The sequence below is a fragment of the Pristiophorus japonicus genome, chromosome 4 (assembly GCF_044704955.1).
Source record: "Pristiophorus japonicus isolate sPriJap1 chromosome 4, sPriJap1.hap1, whole genome shotgun sequence".
Lineage (NCBI taxonomy): Eukaryota > Metazoa > Chordata > Chondrichthyes > Pristiophoridae > Pristiophorus > Pristiophorus japonicus.
Window position 1 is genome coordinate 10,132,085 of NC_091980.1, and position 20,696 is coordinate 10,152,780.

At 47.3% G+C, this 20,696-nt stretch overlaps 1 protein-coding gene across 1 annotated transcript in view; it reads left to right on the forward strand.

Moving 5' to 3' along the window:
- Nucleotides 1-2,096: 2,096 nt before the first annotated feature.
- Nucleotides 2,097-20,696, forward strand: part of LOC139262837 (UDP-glucose 6-dehydrogenase-like) — an 87,106-nt gene continuing 68,506 nt past the window's right edge. The window contains exons 1-4 of the mRNA XM_070878011.1: nucleotides 2,097-2,216; nucleotides 6,001-6,171; nucleotides 16,294-16,395; nucleotides 18,520-18,720. Of these exons, the coding sequence (XP_070734112.1) occupies nucleotides 6,010-6,171; nucleotides 16,294-16,395; nucleotides 18,520-18,720 (465 nt within the window). The 5' untranslated portion in view covers nucleotides 2,097-2,216; nucleotides 6,001-6,009. The remainder of the gene's footprint in view (nucleotides 2,217-6,000; nucleotides 6,172-16,293; nucleotides 16,396-18,519; nucleotides 18,721-20,696) is intronic.

Here is a 20,696-nt window from a genome sequence, read left to right on the forward strand (position 1 = left end):
AGCACCTCGAGTCTCGTCGCCGAGAGCATGCAGAAACCAAGCTCAGGCAGAGGAAGGAGCGTGCGGCTAACCAGTCCCACACACCCTTTCCTTCAACCACTGTCTGTCCCACCTATGACAGGGACTGTGGTTCTCGTATTTGGGACTGTTCAGTCATCTAAGGACTCATTTTTAGAGTGGAAGCAAGTCTTCCTCGATTTCAAGGGATTGTTTTAGGAGAATCGACTGGGCTTATACTCACTGGAATTTAGAAGGATGAGAGGGGATCTCATAGAAACCTATAAGATTCTGACAGGACTGGACAGGTTAGGTGCAGGAAGAATGTTCCCGATGTTGGGGAAGTCCAGAACCAGGGGTCACAGTCTAAGAATAAGGGGTAAGCCATTTAGGACCAAGATGAGGAGAAACTTCTTCACCCAGAGAATTGTGAACCTGTGGAATTCTCTGCCACAGAAAGTTGTTGAGGCCAGTTCATTGGATATATTCAAGAGGGAGTTAGATGTGGCCCTTACGGCTAAAGGGATCAAGGGGTGTGGAGAGAAACATAGAAACATAGAAACATAGAAAATAGGTGCAGGAGTAGGCCATTCGGCCCTTCTAGCCTGCACCGCCATTCAATGAGTTCATGGCTGAACATTCAACTTCAGTACCCCATTCCTGCTTTCTCGCCATACCCCTTGATCCCCCTAGCAGTAAGGACCTCATCTAACTCCTTTTTTGAATATATTTAGTGAATTGGCCTCAACAACTTTCTGTGGTAGAGAATTCCACAGGTTCACCACTCTCTGGGTGAAGAAGTTCCTCCGCATCTCGGTCCTAAATGGCTTACCCCTTATCCTTAGACTGTGACCCCTGGTTCTGGACTTCCCCAACATTGGGAACATTCTTCCTGCATCTAACCTGTCTAACCCCGTCAGAATTTTATATGTTTCTATGAGGTCCCCTCTCATTCTTCTGAACTCCAGTGAATACAATCCCAGTTGATCCAGTCTTTCTTGATAGGTCAGTCCCGCCATCCCGGGAATCAGTCTGGTGAACCTTCGCTGCACTCCCTCAATAGCAAGAATGTCCTTCCTCAGGTTAGGAGACCAAAACTGTACACAATACTCCAGGTGTGGCCTCACCAATGCCCTGTACAACTGTAGCAACACCTCCCTGCCCCTGTACTCAAATCCCCTTGCTATGAAGGCCAACATGCCATTTGCTTTCTTAACCGCCTGCTGCACCTGCATGCCAACCTTCAATGACTGATGTACCATGACACCCAGGTCTCTTTGCACCTCCCCTTTTCCTAATCTGTCACCATTCAGATAATAGTCTGTCTCTCTGTTTTTACCACCAAAGTGGATAACCTCACATTTATCCACATTATACTTCATCTGCCATGCATTTGCCCACTCACCTAACCTATCCAAGTCGCTCTGCAGCCTCACAGCATCCTCCTCGCAGCTCACACTGCCACCCAACTTAGTGTCATCCGCAAATTTGGAGATACTACATTTAATCCCCTCATCTAAATCATTAATGTACAGTGTAAACAGCTGGGGCCCCAGCACAGAACCTTGCGGTACCCCACTAGTCACTGCCTGCCATTCTGAAAAGTACCCATTTACTCCTACTCTTTGCTTCCTGTCTGACAACCAGTTCTCAATCCATGTCAGTACACTACCCCCAATCCCATGTGCTCTAACTTTGCACATCAATCTCTTGTGTGGGACCTTGTCGAACGCCTTCTGAAAGTCCAAATATACCACATCAACTGGTTCTCCCTTATCCACTCTACTGGAAACATCCTCAAGGCGGGAGTGGGGTACTGAAGTTGCATGATCAGCCATGATCTTATTGAATGGCGGTGCAGGCTCGAAGGACCGAATAGCCTGCACCTATTTTCTATGTTCCTCTATTTCTAAGTCTGTCTGTGATTTTATGTCAGGGGAGGAGTCTTTTGCTGGCCAGCTGACACAGCAGGCGGGGTGAATGATGGGCACAATCCCTCCCACCCTGCAGTGTAGCAGCAAGGTGACGCGGCTGAGCTCCCGGGTTATAAACCGACGCTTGCGTGGCTATTGCGAGGGGGGACGGACTAAACGCTTGGGAGTCAGTTTCAGTGTCAGGCAATTGGGAGAAATTAACAAGATATTAAACCAGCGCCGCCCCCTAGTCTCAGTCTGCCATTCATCCGACTGAGAATTTGAGCAATCAGTTGCTCGTCTTGGGTAAGAATTTTTCGTGATTTTTATTTTCCAATGCATTATTTTTTTTAACTTGTGTTTATTAGGGATTTGGGTTTCGCTCTTTTGGGGAAAGGGACGTCAGGAATTGCTGCTTTTATTCTATATTTTTAATCCGCTCTTTTAAGAAATTGCAGTCGAGTTTAAGAATTGACCAGAAGCTCTGGCCTGGGTTCTCATGAGCTCGGCTCCGCTCTCATTCATTGGGTTTCGCGGCGCTCCTGTTCATCATCCAGGGCAAGGCTCGATCACCGAGAGTGCAGACTGCTTCCAGCTTGGCCCCTGCTCCCGAAATCCCCCCAAATCCAGCCCCTCATCAATCTCCCCACTCTCCTTGTTGGGAGTTATCTATTGAGTGGATAGGGAAGGGGAGTTCGGAGCCCCTTTGCCGTAAATAACTCAACTTGTTAAACCTACAGACAATGGCCTCTGCTGTAAGACGAACTATCTGTGGGTTTGAAGGAAAGGGGGAGGGAGGGAAGGAAGGAAGGGAGGGAGGGAAGGAAGGAAGGAAGGGAGGGTGGAATTGAGTGAGGAGGAGGAGGAGGAGGAGGGGGGGGAGGGAGTTGAGTGAGAGAGGGACTGTATCTACCAAAACTCTTCTATTTAAAAAAAAAACATTCTGAAGTTGGACTTGACTTCTGGGGCCTAACGTTTGAATCCAGCACTCATTGAAATAATGCATTTGTATAGCATCTTTCATCACCCTCGGGAGGTTCCGAAGTGCTTTACAGCCAATGAAGCACTTTTTGAAGTGTAGTCACTGTTGTAATGTGGGAAACATGGCAGTTAATTTGCGCACAGCAAGCTCCCACAAACAACAGTGACCCGATAATCTGTTTTTAGTGATCATAAGAACATAAGAAATAGGAGCAAGAGTAGGCCATACGGCCCCTCGAGTCTGTTCCACCATTCAATAAGATCATGGCTGATCTGATCATGGACTTAGCTCCACTTCTCTGCCCGCTTCCCATAACCCTTTACTCCCTTATTGCTCAAAAACCTGTCAAGCTCCGCCTTAACTATATCCAGTGATCCTGGTTGAGGAATGAATATTGACCTGGATACCAGGGAGAATTCCCGTGCTTTTGTTGGAATAGTGCCCTGGGATCTTTTGGGCCTCAGATTAACGACCCATCTGAAAGACGGCACCTCTGACTGTGTGGCGCTCCCTCAGTACTGCACTTGATGTGGTCCCGGCCTGCAAGACCATCGGCAGGCCGGGGCCATTGGAGGGAGCAGCGTACGGTGGCATACCACTGCAGGGAGCAGCGCGTGCTGCTGCAGGAGGGCGACGGCTGCGAAGCCAGGTCACTGATTGCAGTGCAGGCAGGCGCAGCAGGAGGGGCAAGAGTTTGTAGGGGGAAGTGACTGGGGCCCAAGAGTGGCGTGAATCTGGGGCCCAGAAGAGGCGAGGGCCCAGGGGCAGCACGAGCCAGCCCACACTGCGATATGTGTGCGCGCTGGGTCTGTGCAGCAGAGCTGGTCTCCAGACGACTTGGGTAACCCTTGCCACTGGACTAAGACCTATCTCTGTCAAGCCCGTGTGGTGGCTGGTGTGCAACGGCCACCAAACGTTTAAAAAAATCCACGCACAGGCACCTTCCACCCTTCATTGAAACATAAGAACATAAGAATTAGGAACAGGAGTAGGCCATCTAGCCCCTCGAGCCTGCTCTGCCATTCAACAAGATCATGGCTGATCTGGCCGTGGACTCAGCTCCACTTACCCGCCCGCTCCCCATAACCCTTAATTCCCTTATTGGTTCAAAATCTATCTATCTGTGATTTGAATACATTCAATGAGCTAGCCTCAACTGCTTCCTTGGGCAGAGAATTTCACAGATTCACAACCCTCTGGGAGAAGAAATTCCTTCTCAACTCGGTTTTAAATTGGCTCCCCCGTATTTTGAGGCTGTGCCCCCTAGTTCTAGTCTCCCCGACCAGTGGAAACAACCTCTCTGCCTCTATCTTGTCTATCCCTTTCATTATTTTAAATGTTTCTATAAGATCACCCCTCATCCTTCTGAACTCCAACGAGTAAAGACCCAGTCTACTCAATCTATCATCATAAGGTAACCCCCTCATCTCCGGAATCAGTCTAGTGAATCGTCTCTGTACCCCCTCCAAAGCTAGTATATCCTTCCTTAAGTAAGGTGACCAAAACTGCACGCAGTACTCCAGATGCGGCCTCACCAATACCCTAGACAGTTGCAGCAGGACCTCCCTGCTTTTGTACTCCATCCCTCTCGCAATGAAGGCCAACATATCATTTGCCTTCCTGATTACCTGCTGCACCTGCAAACTAACTGTGAACTCATCCCTTTTGGTGTGGAAGTAAGTAATCCTCGCATCGAGGGACTGCCTATGATGATGACGACTGCATTGGAAGTGTCAGCCTAGATTATATGATAGAATCTTCTGACTCGGGTGAGGGTGCTACCCACAGAGCCATGGCCAACACTACGTGATTTAATGATGAAAGTCTATAATTAATTTTGCTGGCTGTAAGTATTGTGAGTAGGCATGCTCTGTCCGGTCCCTAGTCCCTCCATTCGGTGTCTAATTTGAGACAGTCACTCAGTGTCAGCGTTTGGAGTGGCCAGTTTAGGAAATGTGGGGTCCTCTTAAAATTAGAACAAACTGGAGAGAGCTTCACTCTAGCTAGCCATTCCCTAACGGAACTGGGAGTACTTCATAGCAACGTTCAGTGTTGCAAACAGAGATTGTTTTATTCCCCAGCACTGATACCTTTTCCTAAAACAGATTATCGGGTCATTATCACATCGCTGTTTGTGGGAGCTTGCTGTATGCAAATTGGCTGCCGCGTTTCCCACATTACAACAGTGACTACACTTCAAAAAGTATTTTGTTGGCTGTAAAGCACTTTGGCACACCCTGAGCTTGTGAAAGGCGCTATAGAAATGCAAGTCTTTTGTTTTGCAGCAATCAAAAATAAATTCCCAGTCCCACAACAGAAGTTAAAGTACAACATAATAACAATTATGATGACACTTGGTAACTTGACTGACCAATATGTCAGTTCAGTAATGTGAATGTTGTTACTTAATAACTCCATGGCTACTTCCGGATAAATTATATTCTTCAGTTTCATAGAATGAGCAGCTCAGAAACCGGCCATTCGGCCCAACCGATCCATGTTGACGTTTATGCTCCACATAAGCCTCCTCCCACCCATTTCATTAATACTTTTAATCCTGTTTCTTTCTCCCTCATACTCATCCAACCTCTCCTTGAATGCATCTATGCTATTCGCTTCAACCACTCCTTGTAACGAGTTCCACATTTTCGCCATTCTCTGGCATCGCCCCACAAGTGGAAGTATCTTCTCTACATCGATCATATCAAACCCTGTCATAATTTAAAGACTTCTAATCAGGTTACCCCTCCGCCTTCTCTTTTCTGGAGAAAAGAGCCCCAGCCGGTTCAGTCTTTCCTGACGGGTATAAACTCGTCTGGTATCCTCCACGTAAATCTTTTTGTACCTTCGACCGAAGGAGACCAGATCTGTGCACAATCATCCAAGGAAGAAAAGTCGTGTGACATTAACTCAGTGAAGCAAAGTTCATGGGGGAGGGGAGGAGAGGAGGGAGTAAGGGGAAGGGGAGGAGGAGGAGGAGGAGGAGGAGGTTGCGGGGAGAGTTAGCAATGCTCTGAATCAAACCGCACTGCTGCAGCAAGTGTTTGTTAAACTTGTTTACCAATGTTCAACACCGCCCAATTTTTTTTTGTCCACCTCTAAAACCAGGTTGCGAAGATGGTCGCCGTCAACAAGATTTGCTGTATCGGAGCCGGGTATGTCGGCGGTCCGACATGCAGTGTCATCGCACAGATGTGCAAGGACATCACCGTGACGGTGGTGGATGTAAATGCTGAGCGAATTAGGGCCTGGAATTCCAAGCATCTTCCTATCTTTGAGGTGAATCTATTGACTAAATTCCTTTTGCAGGAGCAATGTGCAAAGATGATCTTTGGACGTGGGAGGGATAAGTGCTCCTGTCTTTAATTTTTGATTCATGACTTGGAAACCAGTTTAATCTGGTGCTCCGTTCCTGTGGAGGTTGGGGGAGAGGGGGCAGCGTATAGGTGCAGATTCGTAGAAAACTAGTGATCTGTGAGGTCATTGTTGGCATATCATCATAGGCAGTCCCTCGGAATCGAGGAAGACTTGCTTCCACTCTTAATGTGAGTTCTTAGGTGGCTAAACAATCCAATACGAGAACCACAGTCCCTGTCACAGGTGGGACAGACATTCATTGAGGGAAAGGGTGGGTGGGACTGGTTTGCCGCACGCTCCTTCCGCTGCTTGCGCTTGGTTTCTGCATGCTCTCGGTGATGAGACTCGAGGTGCTCAGCGCCCTCCCGGATGCGCTTCCTCCACTTAGGGCGGTCTTTGGTCAGGTACTACCAGGTGTCGGTGGGGATGTTGCACTTTATCAGAGAGGCTTTGAGGATGTCCTTGTAATGTTTCCTCTGCCCACCTTTGGCTTGTTTGCCGTGAAGGAGTTCCGAGTAGAGCGCTTGCTTTGGGAGTCTCGTGCCTGGCATGCGGGCAATGTGGCCTGCCCAGCAGAGCAGGTCTGTGAGGTCGTTGTTGGGATAACAGAGCAATTTGTAGCAGTGTAAATGCTAATCTCTCCACATTCAAATTAAAATGGTGCCTGAATGAACAACAACAACTTGTATTTATATTGCATCTTTAACATGGTGAAATGTCCCAAGGCACTTGGCAGGAGTGTTATGAAACAAAACATTTGACACCGAGCCATATAAGGAGAAATTAGGGCAGGTGACCAAAAGCTTGGTCAAAGAGGTAGGTTTTAAGGAGCGCCTTGAAGGAGGAAAGAGAAGCAGGAATTCCAGAGCGTGGGACCCAGGCAGCTGAAGGCACGACCACCAATGGTTGAGCGATTACAATCCTGGATGCTCAAGAGGGCAGAATTGGAGGAACGCAGATATCTCGGAGGGATGGGTTGTGGGGCTGGAGGAGATTACAGAGATAGTGAGGGGCGAGGCCATGGAAGGATTTGGAAACCAGGATGAGAATTTTGAAATTGAGGCGTTGCCTCGAAAGCAAACCACCAAGTGTGAAGTAAAGGGAGAGTGGGAGGGTGGGGGATGGAGGAAAATGAAAATGAATGAGGGAGTGAGGAAAAGATGATGGGAACAAGAGGCGGGAATGTTTATACAGTGGGAACTTGGCAAAGATTTCTAGTTTCTGACGAAACTGAACCCCAGTAATATGTTTGGCAAACTGTAACCTGAGTGAGTTGAGAGCAAGCGGGAAGGTGAGTCCACAAGAATAAGGAGTAGGCCATTCGGCCCCTCGAGCCTGCTCTGCCATTCACTGAGATTATGGCTGACCTTCGACCTCAACTCCACTTTCCTGCACTGTCCCCATATCCCTTGATTCCCTTAATATCCAAAAATCTCTCGATCTCTGTCTTGAATATACTCAACGACTGAGCCTCCACAGCCCACTGGGGTAAAGAATTCCAAAGATTCACCACCCTCTGAGTGAAGACCCCTGGTTCTAGACTCCCCAGCCGGGGTAAACATCCTCCCTGCATCTACCCTGTCAATTGTATGTTTCGTTGAGATGAACTCGCATTCTTCTAAACTCGAGAGAATACATACGCACGCACATGCACCATCCAAGGTGCCACCCCTCGGGTGAGACACCAAACCCGGGGACCTGTCTGCTCCATCGGGTAAAGGCACAAAGTCCTGTGGCACCACCTCACAGAGCACCAATCGCTGAAACAGGCCATTCGGCCCATGTTGGGGCATTAGCCATCACCTGAGCATATAGTCCTCGCCTGTTTACTCACCCCATCCTATCCCTGCAACCCCTTTTCCTTCATCCACCTATCCAATCTAATCCAGAATGTTAACTAGGAACATGGGAATTGGTAGATTGAGAAAAGACCATGGTCCATCTATTTCGCCTTCCAACCAAAGGATTAAGAGCATAGAACATAAGAAATAGGAGCAGGAATAGGCTATAGGGCCCCTCGAGCCTGCTCCGCCATTTAATAAGATCGTGGCTGATCTGATCATGGACTCAGCTCCACTTCCCCGCCCGCTCCCCATAACCCTTTACTCCCTTATTGCTCAAAAATCTGTCTATCCCCGCCTTAAATATATTCAATGACCCAGCCTCCACAGCTCTCTGGGGCAGAGAATTCCACAGATTTCCAACCCTCTGAGAAGAAATTCCTTCTCATCTCAGTTTTAAATGGGCGACCCCTTTTTCTAAGACTATGTCCCCTAGTTTTAGTTTCCCCTATGAGTGGAAACATCCTCTCTGCATCCACCTTGTCGAGCCCACTCATTATCTTTATATTTTTCAATAAGATCACCTCTCATTCTTCTGAACTCCAATGTGTATCGGCCCAACCTACTTGACCTATTTTCATAAGTCAACCCCTCATCTCCAGAATCAACTAGTGAACCTTCTCTGAACAGCCTCCAGTGCAAGTATATCCTTCCTTAAATACGGAGACCAATACTATACGCAGTGCTCCAGGTGTGGCCTCAGCAATACCCTGTACATTTGTAGCACGACTGCTCTGCTTTTATACTCTATCCCCCTTGCAATAAAGGTCATCATTCCATTTGACTTCCTGATTACTTGCTGTATCTGTATACTAACTTTGTGTTTCATGCACAAGGAACCCAGGTCCCTCTCTACTGCAGCACTTTGCAATTTTTCTCCATTTAAATTATAATTTGCTTTTCTATTTTTCTGCCAAAGTGGATCACCTCACCTTTTCCCACATTGTACTCCACATGCCAAATCTTTACCCACTCACTTAACCTGATTATATCCCTTTGCAGATTTTTTGTGTCCTCACAATTTGCTTTCCCACCCATCTTTGTATCATCAGCAAACTTGGCTACATTACACTCGGTTCCTTCATCCAAGTCATTAATATAGATTGTAAATAGTTGAGGACCCAGCACCGATCCCTGCGGCACCTCACTAGTCACTGTTTGCCAACCGGAAAATTACCCGTTTATCCCGACTCTGTTATCTGTTAGTTAGTCAATCCTCTATCCATGCTAATATATTGCCCCCAACCCCATGAACTTTTATCTTGTGCAGTAACCTTTTACATGGCACCTTGTCAAATCCATCCTACTCATTACATCCTCAATGAACTCCAGCAAATTTGTCAAACATGATTTCCCTTTCATAAAACCATGCTGACACTGCTTGATTGAATTATGCTTTTCCGAATGTCCCGCAACTGCTTCCTTAATAATGGACTCCAGCATTTTCCCAACAACAGATGGGCTAACTGGTCTATAGTTTCCGGTTTTTGTCTGCCTCCTTTTTTAAATAGGGGCGTTAATAAATGGTATGGCACTGAAAAGTGTTGAGGAACAAAGGGACCTTGGAGTACAGATCCACAGATACCTGAAGGTAGCAGGCCAGGTAGATAAGGTGGTTAAGAAGGCATATGGAAAACTTGCCTTTATTAGTCTAGGCATGGAATATAAGAGCACGGAGGTTATGCTTGAACTGTATAAAACACTGGTTAGGCCAAGCTGGAGTACTGTGTGCAGTTCTGGTCACCACATTACAGGAAAGATGTGATTGCACTGGAAAGGGTGCAGAGGAGATTTACAAGAATGTTGCCTCGACTAGAGAATTTTGGGTATGAGGAAAGATTATTGATGCTGCGTTTGTTTTCTTTGGAACAGAGGAGGCTGAGTGGAGACTTTATTGAGGTGTATAAAATTGAGTCGATAGGAAGGACCTGTTTCCCCTTGGCAGAGGGGTCAACAACCAGGGGGCATAGATTTAAAGTAATTTAGGGGAGGTTTAGAGGAGATTTGAGGGGAAATTTCTTCACCCAGAGGGTGGTGGGGCTCTGGAACTCACGGCCTGAAAGGGTGGTAGAGGCAGAAACCCTCACCAAGTGCACATCCAAGTATTTTTTAAATGTGAAGTGCCGTAACCTACAGGGCTACGGACCAAGAGCTGGCAAGTGGGATTAGGCTGGATAGCTCTTGGTCGGCCGGCGTGGACACGATGGGCCGAATGGCCTCCTTCCATGCTGAAAATTTCGATGATTCTATGATCTCATTGAAGTCTATAAAATTCTTGGCAGGGCTTGACAGGGTAGATGCAGGGAGGATGTTTCCCCCAGGGAGTCCAGAACCAGGGGTCAAAGTCTTAGGATAAGGGGTCGGTCATTTAGGACTGAGACGAGGAGAAATTTCTTCACTGAGGGTGGTGAGTTCAGTCTTTGAGTATATTCAAGACAGAGATCGATTAGATTTTTTTGGATATTAAAGGAATCGAGGGATAGTGCGGGAAGGTGGATTTGAAGTAGAAGATCAGCCATGATCTTATTGAATGGCGGAGCAGGCTCAAGGGGTTGAGTGGCCTACTCCTGCTCCTATTTCTTATGCTCTTGTGTAAAAATGATTTATTTGGTTATAAAATGTCCTATTTCCTTTTGTGCTGACCGTGATCCAACCTCCCAGCACGAGGTTTACTCTTTCTGGTTTAACTATTGTGTGACTTGTGCTATCTTGCGTTAACCGGTGCAAGGTCTGACTTATCTGTTGTGTGGGAACTTGTTCCGAGTTATCTGTTGCTTAAATTCGGTGCCTCCATTAATAGAGACAGTCACCTTAACTTGGAGTGCCTGGGTGAGCTGCTGTTTAAATTCTAACAACAACAACTTGTAGATATATAGCGCCTTTAACGCAGTGAAGCATCCCATGGAGCTTCATAGGCGTATTGAGATAAAACTTTGACACCGAGCTGCGTAAGTAGAAATTAGCGCATGTGACTAAAAATTTGATGATGGTTAAAGAGGTAGGTGTTAAGGAGTGTTTTGAAGGAGGAAAGAGCAGTGGAGCGGTTCAGGCAGGGAGTTCCAGAGCTTGGGCGTAGGCAACAGAAGGCACGGCCACCGATGGTTGAGCAGTTATAATCAGGGATGTTCAAGAGGGCAGAATTAGAGGAGCACAGACATCTCGGTGGCGGTGGGGGGGGGGGGAGAGAGCTCTTTTGCTCTTCTTCGAAATAGCACCATGGGATCTTTTACGGCCACCTGAGAGGGCAGACAGGACCTCGGTTTAATGACTCATCTGAAAGACAGCACCTCCAACAGCAGCCTGGATTATGTGCTCAAATCTCTGGAGTGGGATTTGAACCCACGACCTGCTGACTCGGGAGGCAAGTGTGTTACCCACTGAGCCACGGGTGACACTTGAGTCAGTCATTAGGACATAGGAGGCGGCCATTCGGCCCGTCAGGTCCACGTCGGCTCTCTGCAGAGCAATCCAGCCAGTCCCATTCCCCCGCTCTGTCCCCGGAGCCCGATACTTTTACCACCCTCAAGTGCCTATCCATATATATATATTATATATATGTGTGTATATATATAATTAGTATCTCAGCAAATATACATCTAAGAGCAAGAGGATTTATTCAGCCCCCCTCTCTCCCCGAAACTCCATAAGGAGTTGTCTGTGATTTATCGCTCGGCCTGTGCCTAGATTGAATGTTGCCCTAGTTTGGTTCTCTAAACGCTCTTGTCGCCCAGTTTGAACCGAGTTCGCATCACCAACCCTCCCTGAGTATACCCACAAATGACTGAGTTTAGTGAAATAACCCTTTTTTGTCAAATCTTCAAAGAAGTCAGACAACAAGCCACGTGCTGCAAACTATTTATTGACTTTGGAATCCTGATTCACGATGGTCATTAATACATCTAGTAGGGAATTCAGGAGAAACATCTTTACCGAGATACTGGTGAGAATGTGGCACTCACCACCACAAGGAGTAGTTGAGGCGAATAGCATTGATGTACTTGAGGGGAAGCTGGAGACAGGAATAGAAGAATATGCTGATGAGGCGGGGAGGAAGCTCATGTAGAGCATAAAGAAAGGTAGACTTGGATTTATATCGTGCCTTTCAAGACCACCGGATGTCTCCAAGCACTTTACAGCTTTTGTACTTTTGGAGTGTAGTCACTGTTGTAATGTAGAAAATGCGGCAGCTAAATTGCGCACAAACAGCAATGTGATAATGACCAGATAAATGTTTACAGTCGTTTCAGTTTCCAGATGTTGTAATGAATCCAGCTGTTGCAATGGATAAGATAAGCGCCGACATAGACCATTGGGCCAAATGGCCTGTTTCTGTGCCATAGACTCTGATTAAACATTAAGTCTACCAATGAGTCGATATCATTAGCTGTAGATTGACAAATAATTAATAGACAGATGGTTAATGTGATTCTTGTACCCAATTTCCCTCGGTGGGGACAGGACTGGACCTGGGGCGGGCGAAAAGCCTATGGGTGAACCTTTTTTATGAAATCGCAAATGAGTTTAAAATGCTCATGATTGGATAATGCTCCATGGAATCTGTTATAGACAGTGTGATAACTCATTCGCTTTCTCCATTGCTGAGCTTGTTTCTGAGGTTCAAAAATAAAACGCAGAGCAAAACAGGGACAACTAAAGGGGCTTCCACACCTTGCATCCATCACTCTCGCTCTGTAGGGGGGGGGGAAGAAGGGGGGGGCACAGTCCCACTGTACTGGGTCCTGAGAGAACTGTGTCGAACTTCAAAGTTGCAAATCATTTTGAGGTTTGATTACTGACTGGTAAACATTTATTCAAGCGAGGGCTGGACTCGTTTCTGGCTGGGGCGGATATCGCCTCTTGCAGAAGGTAGTTACTACAGGGCATTCAGGGCCAGAGTGATCTCCAAGTTTGGATCGCCCAAGTGGGTTGGAGAGGAATTTCTATCTATCTATCTCGCTCTCGCTCTCGCTCTCCCACTGGGTCTATACGGAATGTGTACGGACCTGGTGAGGCCTCGCAAAAAGCTGGTTTTCGGCACGCAATGCACATGCGCCAAAAACCAGCTTTTCCGATCTGTCCAGTTTAGGCTTGACCGATTGAACGCGTCCCCGCAGACAGGTCATTCGTGCGGGAGAGATTGGGCTACTTGCCCAGCAAATGCCCTTGAAACTTTGACATCTGGTGAAAGCAGGCACATAGTCTACTTTTACCAGCATAAGAGTATTAAAACACACACAAATTAAATTTAAACACACATTTTTAGAATTAAAAATCCTGTCCATTAAGGTAAGTTTATTTTAAACCCTATTAAAACACAGTTTAAAAAATAAAATCCCCAAAAAATTTTTTATTCTCAAACATTTAATTAACTTTAATTTTAAATATGTGAGGTGTTTTTTTAAAAATGTATTATGTTGTGTTTGGGTGTTTTAGTGGGTTATTCTCATTGATAGTAATGGGAACTCGTAAAATCGGAGTTCCCATTACTATCAATGAGAATACTGTACCATGATTGGTTGTCCAGGCCCACGTAACTCCAGCTTCTCCGTCCGTGCCTCGAAGACGGGCGTGCTGCAATGCGCGGGAAAAGAAGACCTCCGACCGGAATCGAAGGTGCCTCTGGGACCGCCAGATACTTACGCAAAAAAATTTTGGGTCGGAGGTGTTCATCCGAAGGAAACCTCCGATGGGAATTTCAGGGCCAATAGTTATATACAAAAACATACAATAGTAACGGATAGTTGATACCGATCCCGATCCAACAAATGGCTGGTGCACATGAGCAGTTCTCTGGCTTGCAGTCTCTTTCCCTGTCTAGAGCTTCCTTCGGTAAAGCATGGAATCACTCGAAGAGTGTTCGACCAGGTAAACTTCTGTTTCTCTCTCTCCCCTCATACTGTTTGTGAGAACAATGTTGAGGAGGCTAGGCTACATTTATTCTCTTTTTTTTAGGGGGTGGGCCTGACATGGGACATTGACGAGACCTTTTGACCTAATCGAGGTTTCCCTAAAAAATGTGCTATCCAATAAGGCTCCTAATTCTCTGTCTCGATTTCTTGTTTCAAGAACCTGCCCTAAAGATGTCTCCTGATTTTCTTGGCCACATGTCTTTCTTGTTCACACTTCCCAGGGTTTGTTTTTTGAAATTTGTATCTTATCTCTTTCGTCCGTATCCTGCCTTTGATGCCATGAGGCCAAACCAGAAAACTGCTCACTTCAGAATGTTACCTGCTTTATGAAGTAGCAAATGTTTACATTAACTGTCACAACTTCCATCCATTCTAAATCTTTCTATAACAAATTGTCTTAAAGATACAAAAACAAAGTTGAAGTCTTAACTTGTCATCGTGCAGAATGCTATAACATCTCAGCAGGGTACCAAAACATTAGCATGTCTCAACATGTAACACCATTCTGAGGAGACATTTCGGCTCCAGTTCAGAACAATGATTTAAATACAGTATCTTCCGTGTTCGTTTTTATACTTTTTGAACCTCTGATTTCTGACACAAGGTATCACAATTGTGTGGGACAGGCTTGATGGATCAGATGGTCTTTACCTGCCCGTCATTGTTGGTATGTTCATGTTAAATGAAACTAGTCTTTTCCTTTTTTGTTTAAAAACAAATCTTCTCTCAAAAGTTTAATTTGAAAGATCCTGTTATCCTTGGATGCTCTAATAATGACTCCATGAGGCAGTGTGTTGTGCTTGAACTGTAGTGACCTTAGTCCATTTAATGTGACTCCAGAGTGAGGATCACACCTGGGGGCCTGCCTTTTATGCTAGGCCAGGCAAACCTGTACAGGTAACCTACAAGTCTCCCACTGCAGTGCCCTCTTGTAATAGTACAAGCAGTAACCATGTAGGATATATGACACATCCGATATTCGAGAATGCTGGAATTTGAATTGAACTGATCCAAGCCTTGACTAGATTTTGGTATGTCCACTGTCAGTTTGAGGGGTGTGTGCTTATATGGACGGTGCAGGCACGATAGGCCGAATGGCCTCCTTCTGGGCTGTATCATTCTATGATTCTTGAGGACGAAGGGAATTAATTTCTGTCTCCGCTGTTTTAACACTGGCGTTAACCGGGATAAATAAATAACAGAAAAACTATCCTGTGCTGTTTAAAGCAAGCTCCAGTTATGTGCTGTCTATTGTGAAAAATTGTCGTCTTTTATTCCAGCTAGGCTGCACGTAATGAGCCGCCTTGAAATATTCTCGGATTGTTTAAAAGGCTTTATTATTAACTCCATAACTGAACAAGATCCTGGCTGTATCCTGTCGGACTTTGTAATTGGGTTGCTCAACCAGAAGTTCTACAGTGGATTGGGCAGGTTCAGCTTGATAACGATGGGTTTTAAAGGCAACTATCCAAGCTGACAGTTGAAGCAGTGACTGTACATACTAATGTCAGCTGTGGCTCAGTGGGTAGCACCCTCGCCTTGGAGTCAGAAGGTTGTGGGTTCAAGTCCCACTCCAGAGACTTGAGCATGAAACTCTAGGCTGACACTCCCAGTGCAGTGCTGAGGGAGAGGTGCACTGTCGGAGGAGCAGTACTGAGGGAGCACCGCACTGTCTGAGGGACAGTACTGAGGGAGCACCGCACTGTCTGAGGGACAGTACTGAGGGAGCGCTGCAATGTCAGAGGGGCCGTACTGAGGGAGCGCTGCACTGTCGGAGGTGCTGTCTTTCAGATGAGACGATAAACTGAAGCCCTGTCTGCCCTTTCAGATGGACGTAAAAGATCCCATGGTAATATTTCGAAGACGAGCAGGGGAGTTATCCCTGGTGTACTGGGCTAATATTTATCCCTCAATCAACATACATCACAAAAAAAAGATTTTCTGGTTGTTGTCACATTGCTGATTATGGGAGCTTGCTGTGCACAAATTGGCCGCTGAATTTACTACATTACAACAGTGACTACACTTCATTGGATGTAAGGCACTTTGGGATGCCTGGTGGTTGTGAAAGACACTATTTAAATGCATGTTTTTCTTTCTCTCTCATTCTCGCACTCGCTCTTGCTCTGGTTCTCACTCTCGTTCGCTTTCTTTCCACATGTCTTGGCATTGGGACAGTTACTATACCAATCGAGTCACTGGGAGATATTGAGTGCTTATAATCACTAATGTAAAAATAACCCGTGATTTTTAGAATGCGAATTAATACGTGTGTCTTCCAATGTTACACGCAGCCAGGTCTTCAGGAAGTGGTGGAGTCCTGCCGTGGGAGGAATCTCTTCTTCTCCACTGACATCGACAGTGCAATTAAAGAGGCTGATCTGATCTTTATATCGGTGAGCACGTTTAATATTTTTAATGATTGTCCTTGGGCGTGTTTCCAGTTCCTGGCTCAGAGGTTCTGAACTTCCTCTCCTCGTGCTGCTGCTGCTCTCTCTCTTCCCCGTGAGCCAGGAGTGAAGTAATACTGGAGGTCCAATTACCTTTGTACTTGTTCTGGGGACAGTTAACCCTGTTTACTTCCTCTCACCCCATCAGCATATCTTTCTATTCCTTTCTCCCCTTAAATGCATCCATGCTGATCACCTCAACCACACCTTGCAGTAGGGAGTCTCGCCACTCTCTGGGTGAATTTCCCATTCGATTTATTAGCGACGACCTTATATAAGAACATAAGAAATATGAGTAGGCCATATGGCCCCTCGAGCCTGCTCCGCCATTCAATCAGATCGTGGCTGACCTTCGACCTCAACTCCACTTTCCTGCACAATCCCCATATCCCTTGATTGCCTTAATATACCAAAATCTATTGATCTTTGTCTTGAATATATTCACGGACTGAGCCTCCACAGCCCTCTGGGGCAGAGAATTCCAAAGATTCACCACCCTCTGAGTGACGAAGTTTCTCCTCATCTCAGTCCTAAATGGCCGACCCCTTATCCTGAGACTGTGACCCCTGGTTCTAGACTCCCCAGCCCAGAGGAAACATCCTCCCTGCATCTACCCTGTCAAGCCCTGTAAGAATTTTGTATGTTTCAATGAGATCACCTCTCATTCTTCTAAACTCTAGAGAATATGGTTCTAGTCTACTCAATCTCTCCTCCATAGGAACCCCCCCACGCCCCCCCATCCCAGGAATCAGTCTGGTGACCTTTGTTGCACTCCCTCTATGGCAAGTATATCCTTCCTTAGGTAAGGAGACCAAAACTGTACACAATACTCCAGGTGCGGTCTCACCAGGGCCCTTTATTTATTCCAGTTTTAGTCTCCCCCACGTCCTCTCTATGTCTACTCTTCACAATCTTGATCAGGTCACCTCTCTGGCTTCTCTCTCCCCATAGCCCTGTAAAATGTTTCCCCTTCAAGTATTTATCCAATTCCCTTTTGAAAATTACTATTGAATCTGCTTCTACCGCTCTTTCTTTCAGGCAGTGCATTCCTGATCACAACTCACTTTATAAGAAAATAGGTTGCCTCTGGTTCTTTTGCCAATCACCTTAAATCTTTGGTTACCCACCCAGCTGCCAATGGAAACCGTTTCCCCTTATTTAATCTTGGCAAAACCATTTGTGATTTTGAACACCTCTACCAAATCTGCTCCAAGGAGAACAACCCCAGCTTCTCCAGTCTCCACATAACTGAAGTCCCTCATCCCTGGTACCATTCTAGTAATTCTCTTCTGCACCCTCTCCAAGGCCATGACACCCTTCCTAAAGTGTGGTGCCCAGAATTGGACACAGCACACCAGCTAAGACTTAACCAATTGCTGAGGAAACGCACCTTCATTGGGAACATAGGAACAGGAGGAGGCCTTTGGGCCCCTTGAGCCTGTTCCTGCCATTCAATGAGATCATGGCCGATCCATGACCTACCTTTGGCTTTGCTCCATATCCCTTAATGCCTTTGTCCATGTCAATCATAGAAACATAGAAATTTACAGCGCAGAATGAGGCCAGTCCGGCCCATCGCGTCCGCGCTGGCCGACAAAGAGCCGCACGGCCCTCGGTCAGCAGCCCCGAAGGTTACATATAAACCTATGAATGATGGTGGAAAGGCAAAGAGCACCCAGCCCAACCAGCCCGCCCCCCACACCACTGCGACACCCCTTACACTAAAACATTCTACACTCCACCCCAACCGGAGCCATGTGAATTCTTGGGAGAGGCAAAAACCAGATATAAACCCAGGCCAATTGGGGGGAAAAAAATCTGGGAAAATTCCTCACCGACCCATCCAGGCGATCGAAACTAGTCCAGAAGAACGCCCTGGCCGTATTCGATTCCCTGCAGTACTTACCATTTGCGTCTGCGCCGGCCAACAAGTGGTTAACCCAATTACCAGCTCGAGGTCCGTAACCCTGCAGGTTACGACACTTCAAATGCCCATCCAAGCACCTTTTTTAAAGGTGCTTGTTAAATCGTCTGATCTTTTCCCTTCCCTCCTATGGTGGTTCCAAATAGGTAAATACTCCCACAAAGACCTTCGGGATTGGCAAGGGCCGTGCTGCGGACCTGAAGTACATCGAGGCTTGTGCCCGGCGGATAGCGGAGGTGGGCAACGGCGGCAAGATAGTGGTGGAAAAAAGCACGGTGCCGGTGAGGGCGGCCGAGAGCATCCGCAGGATATTCAACGCCAACACCAAGCCCAGCCTGAACCTTCAGGTAGGAGAGCACGTGCGGACAGGGTTTGTCTCGCGATTCACTGCCGCAGAAACTCCTGAGCCCTGGTCACCGGTTGCATTTTGACGCCCGATTTATTTTGTCCGTGTGTGTGTGTGTGTGTGTGTGTGTGTGTGTGAGGAAAAAGTCGTTTCATGGCCTCAGGATGTCCCAACGCGCTTTACAATCAGTGAAGCACGTTTTGAAGTGTCGTCCCCATTTGTTTATGATGTAGGAAACTCAGCAGCCAATTTGCGCACAGCAAGCTCCCACAAACCATCATCCATCATAGGCGGTCCCTGAAACGAGGATGACTTGCTTCCACACCAAAAGGGATCAGTTCACACATGTTTCAGTGAAGGACCCGATATTCCAGTCCTGAACTCCAGAGGTGGAAGATGCCTGTGCGATGATTTTTTTAACGTGTGGTGACCATTGCACACCAGCCACCACATGGACTTGGTCCAGTGGCAAGGGTTTACCAGGACGACTGGAGACCTGCTCTGCTGCACGGACCTAGTGCGCACACATATCGCAGTGTGGGCTGGGCCCGTGCTGCCCCTGGGCCCTTGGCTCTTCTGGGGCCCCCGTACCCTCATTCGCCGCTCCTCCGCCCGCGATCTCGCGAACAGCAATGTGATAAATAACACACAATCTCTTGGGTTTTTTTTTTTGGCTGAGGGATAATTATTGACCAGGACACTGGTGAGAACTCCCCCTCCTCCTCCTCTTCGAAATAGTTCCATGGTATCTCTTGCCTCCACCTGAGAGGGCAGGCGGAGCCTGGGTGTAACTTGTCATCCGAAAGACGGCACCTCCGACAGTGGCGCACTCCCTCAGCACTGCAGTGGGGTGCCGGCCTAGGTTTTGTGCTCCACTCTCTGGAGCGGGAGTTGAATCCACAACCTTCTGACTCCCGAGGCGAGAGCGCTGCCCACTGAAACTCTGATCACTGATTCTGTTCACCGGCTTCACTCTTGGGGATTATCAAGATGTATTGGCACCTCTTCCACACTAGAGTAAACTCTACTCCCAAACCTACAACTCCTCAGTGGCTCAGTGGGTAGCGCTCTTGCCTCTGAGTCAGAAGGTTGTGGGTTCAGGTCCCACTCCAGAGACTTGAGCACAAAAATCTAGACTAACACTCCCAGTGCAGTGCTGAGGGAGTGCCACACTGCCTCTTAGGTGCCAGGCCACTGGCCCGGCCGAAGCTTTTTTAAAAAAAAAAAATCCCCGATTCTTTCCCCTTTTAACGGAGGGGAGAGAGCGTGATGACGCACGCGTGCTGTGACGTCACCACCGCTGCGTGACAGCGGCGGACACTCGGTCCCGCCCCTCAGCAGGACTTGCCGCCGCATTTCCGCCCCCACGACAATCGACTTCCGGTCCGACATTTTTTTTAAAAAAAAAAGTACAAAGTCCCGAAAATCGCTCCTCGCTCCCGGCGGTGAAACCAGGCAGGAAAACATTGGTGCGCCAGCTTCCTGGCGTGCCTGAATTTCGGTCCCGTGGTCTCCGGAACTGAACACAGCACTTCCAGGTGTAGTCTATCCAGGGCTTTGTATCATCATCATCGTAGGCAGTCCCTCGGAATCGAGGAAGACTTGCTTCCACTCCTGAAGTGAGTTCTTTGGTGGCTGTACAGTTGTATAGCTGCAGCATAACCTCTACCCCCCCCCCCTTGTATTTCAGTCCTCTCGATAATAAAGCCCAGCTTCAGCTGGTCATCTCGGGAGAATTTATCCGGTTACAGTAGATTCTAGGCACCAGAACTTGTGTACAAAGTTCTCGGAGATGAAATTCCCTTGATGACGCCGGCGACGGACGGGCTGCAAAGGCCTCCGTGGAAATGGAGTTGTTGGAGGCACCAAGAGGTAACGCTGTGCCCTCTAACGCCACCCACGTGGTGATGTCATCCAACGCGCAACGCCCCCTCAGTGCCGCTGCCACAATATTTGCTTTGTGCGGTGGCCTAACGG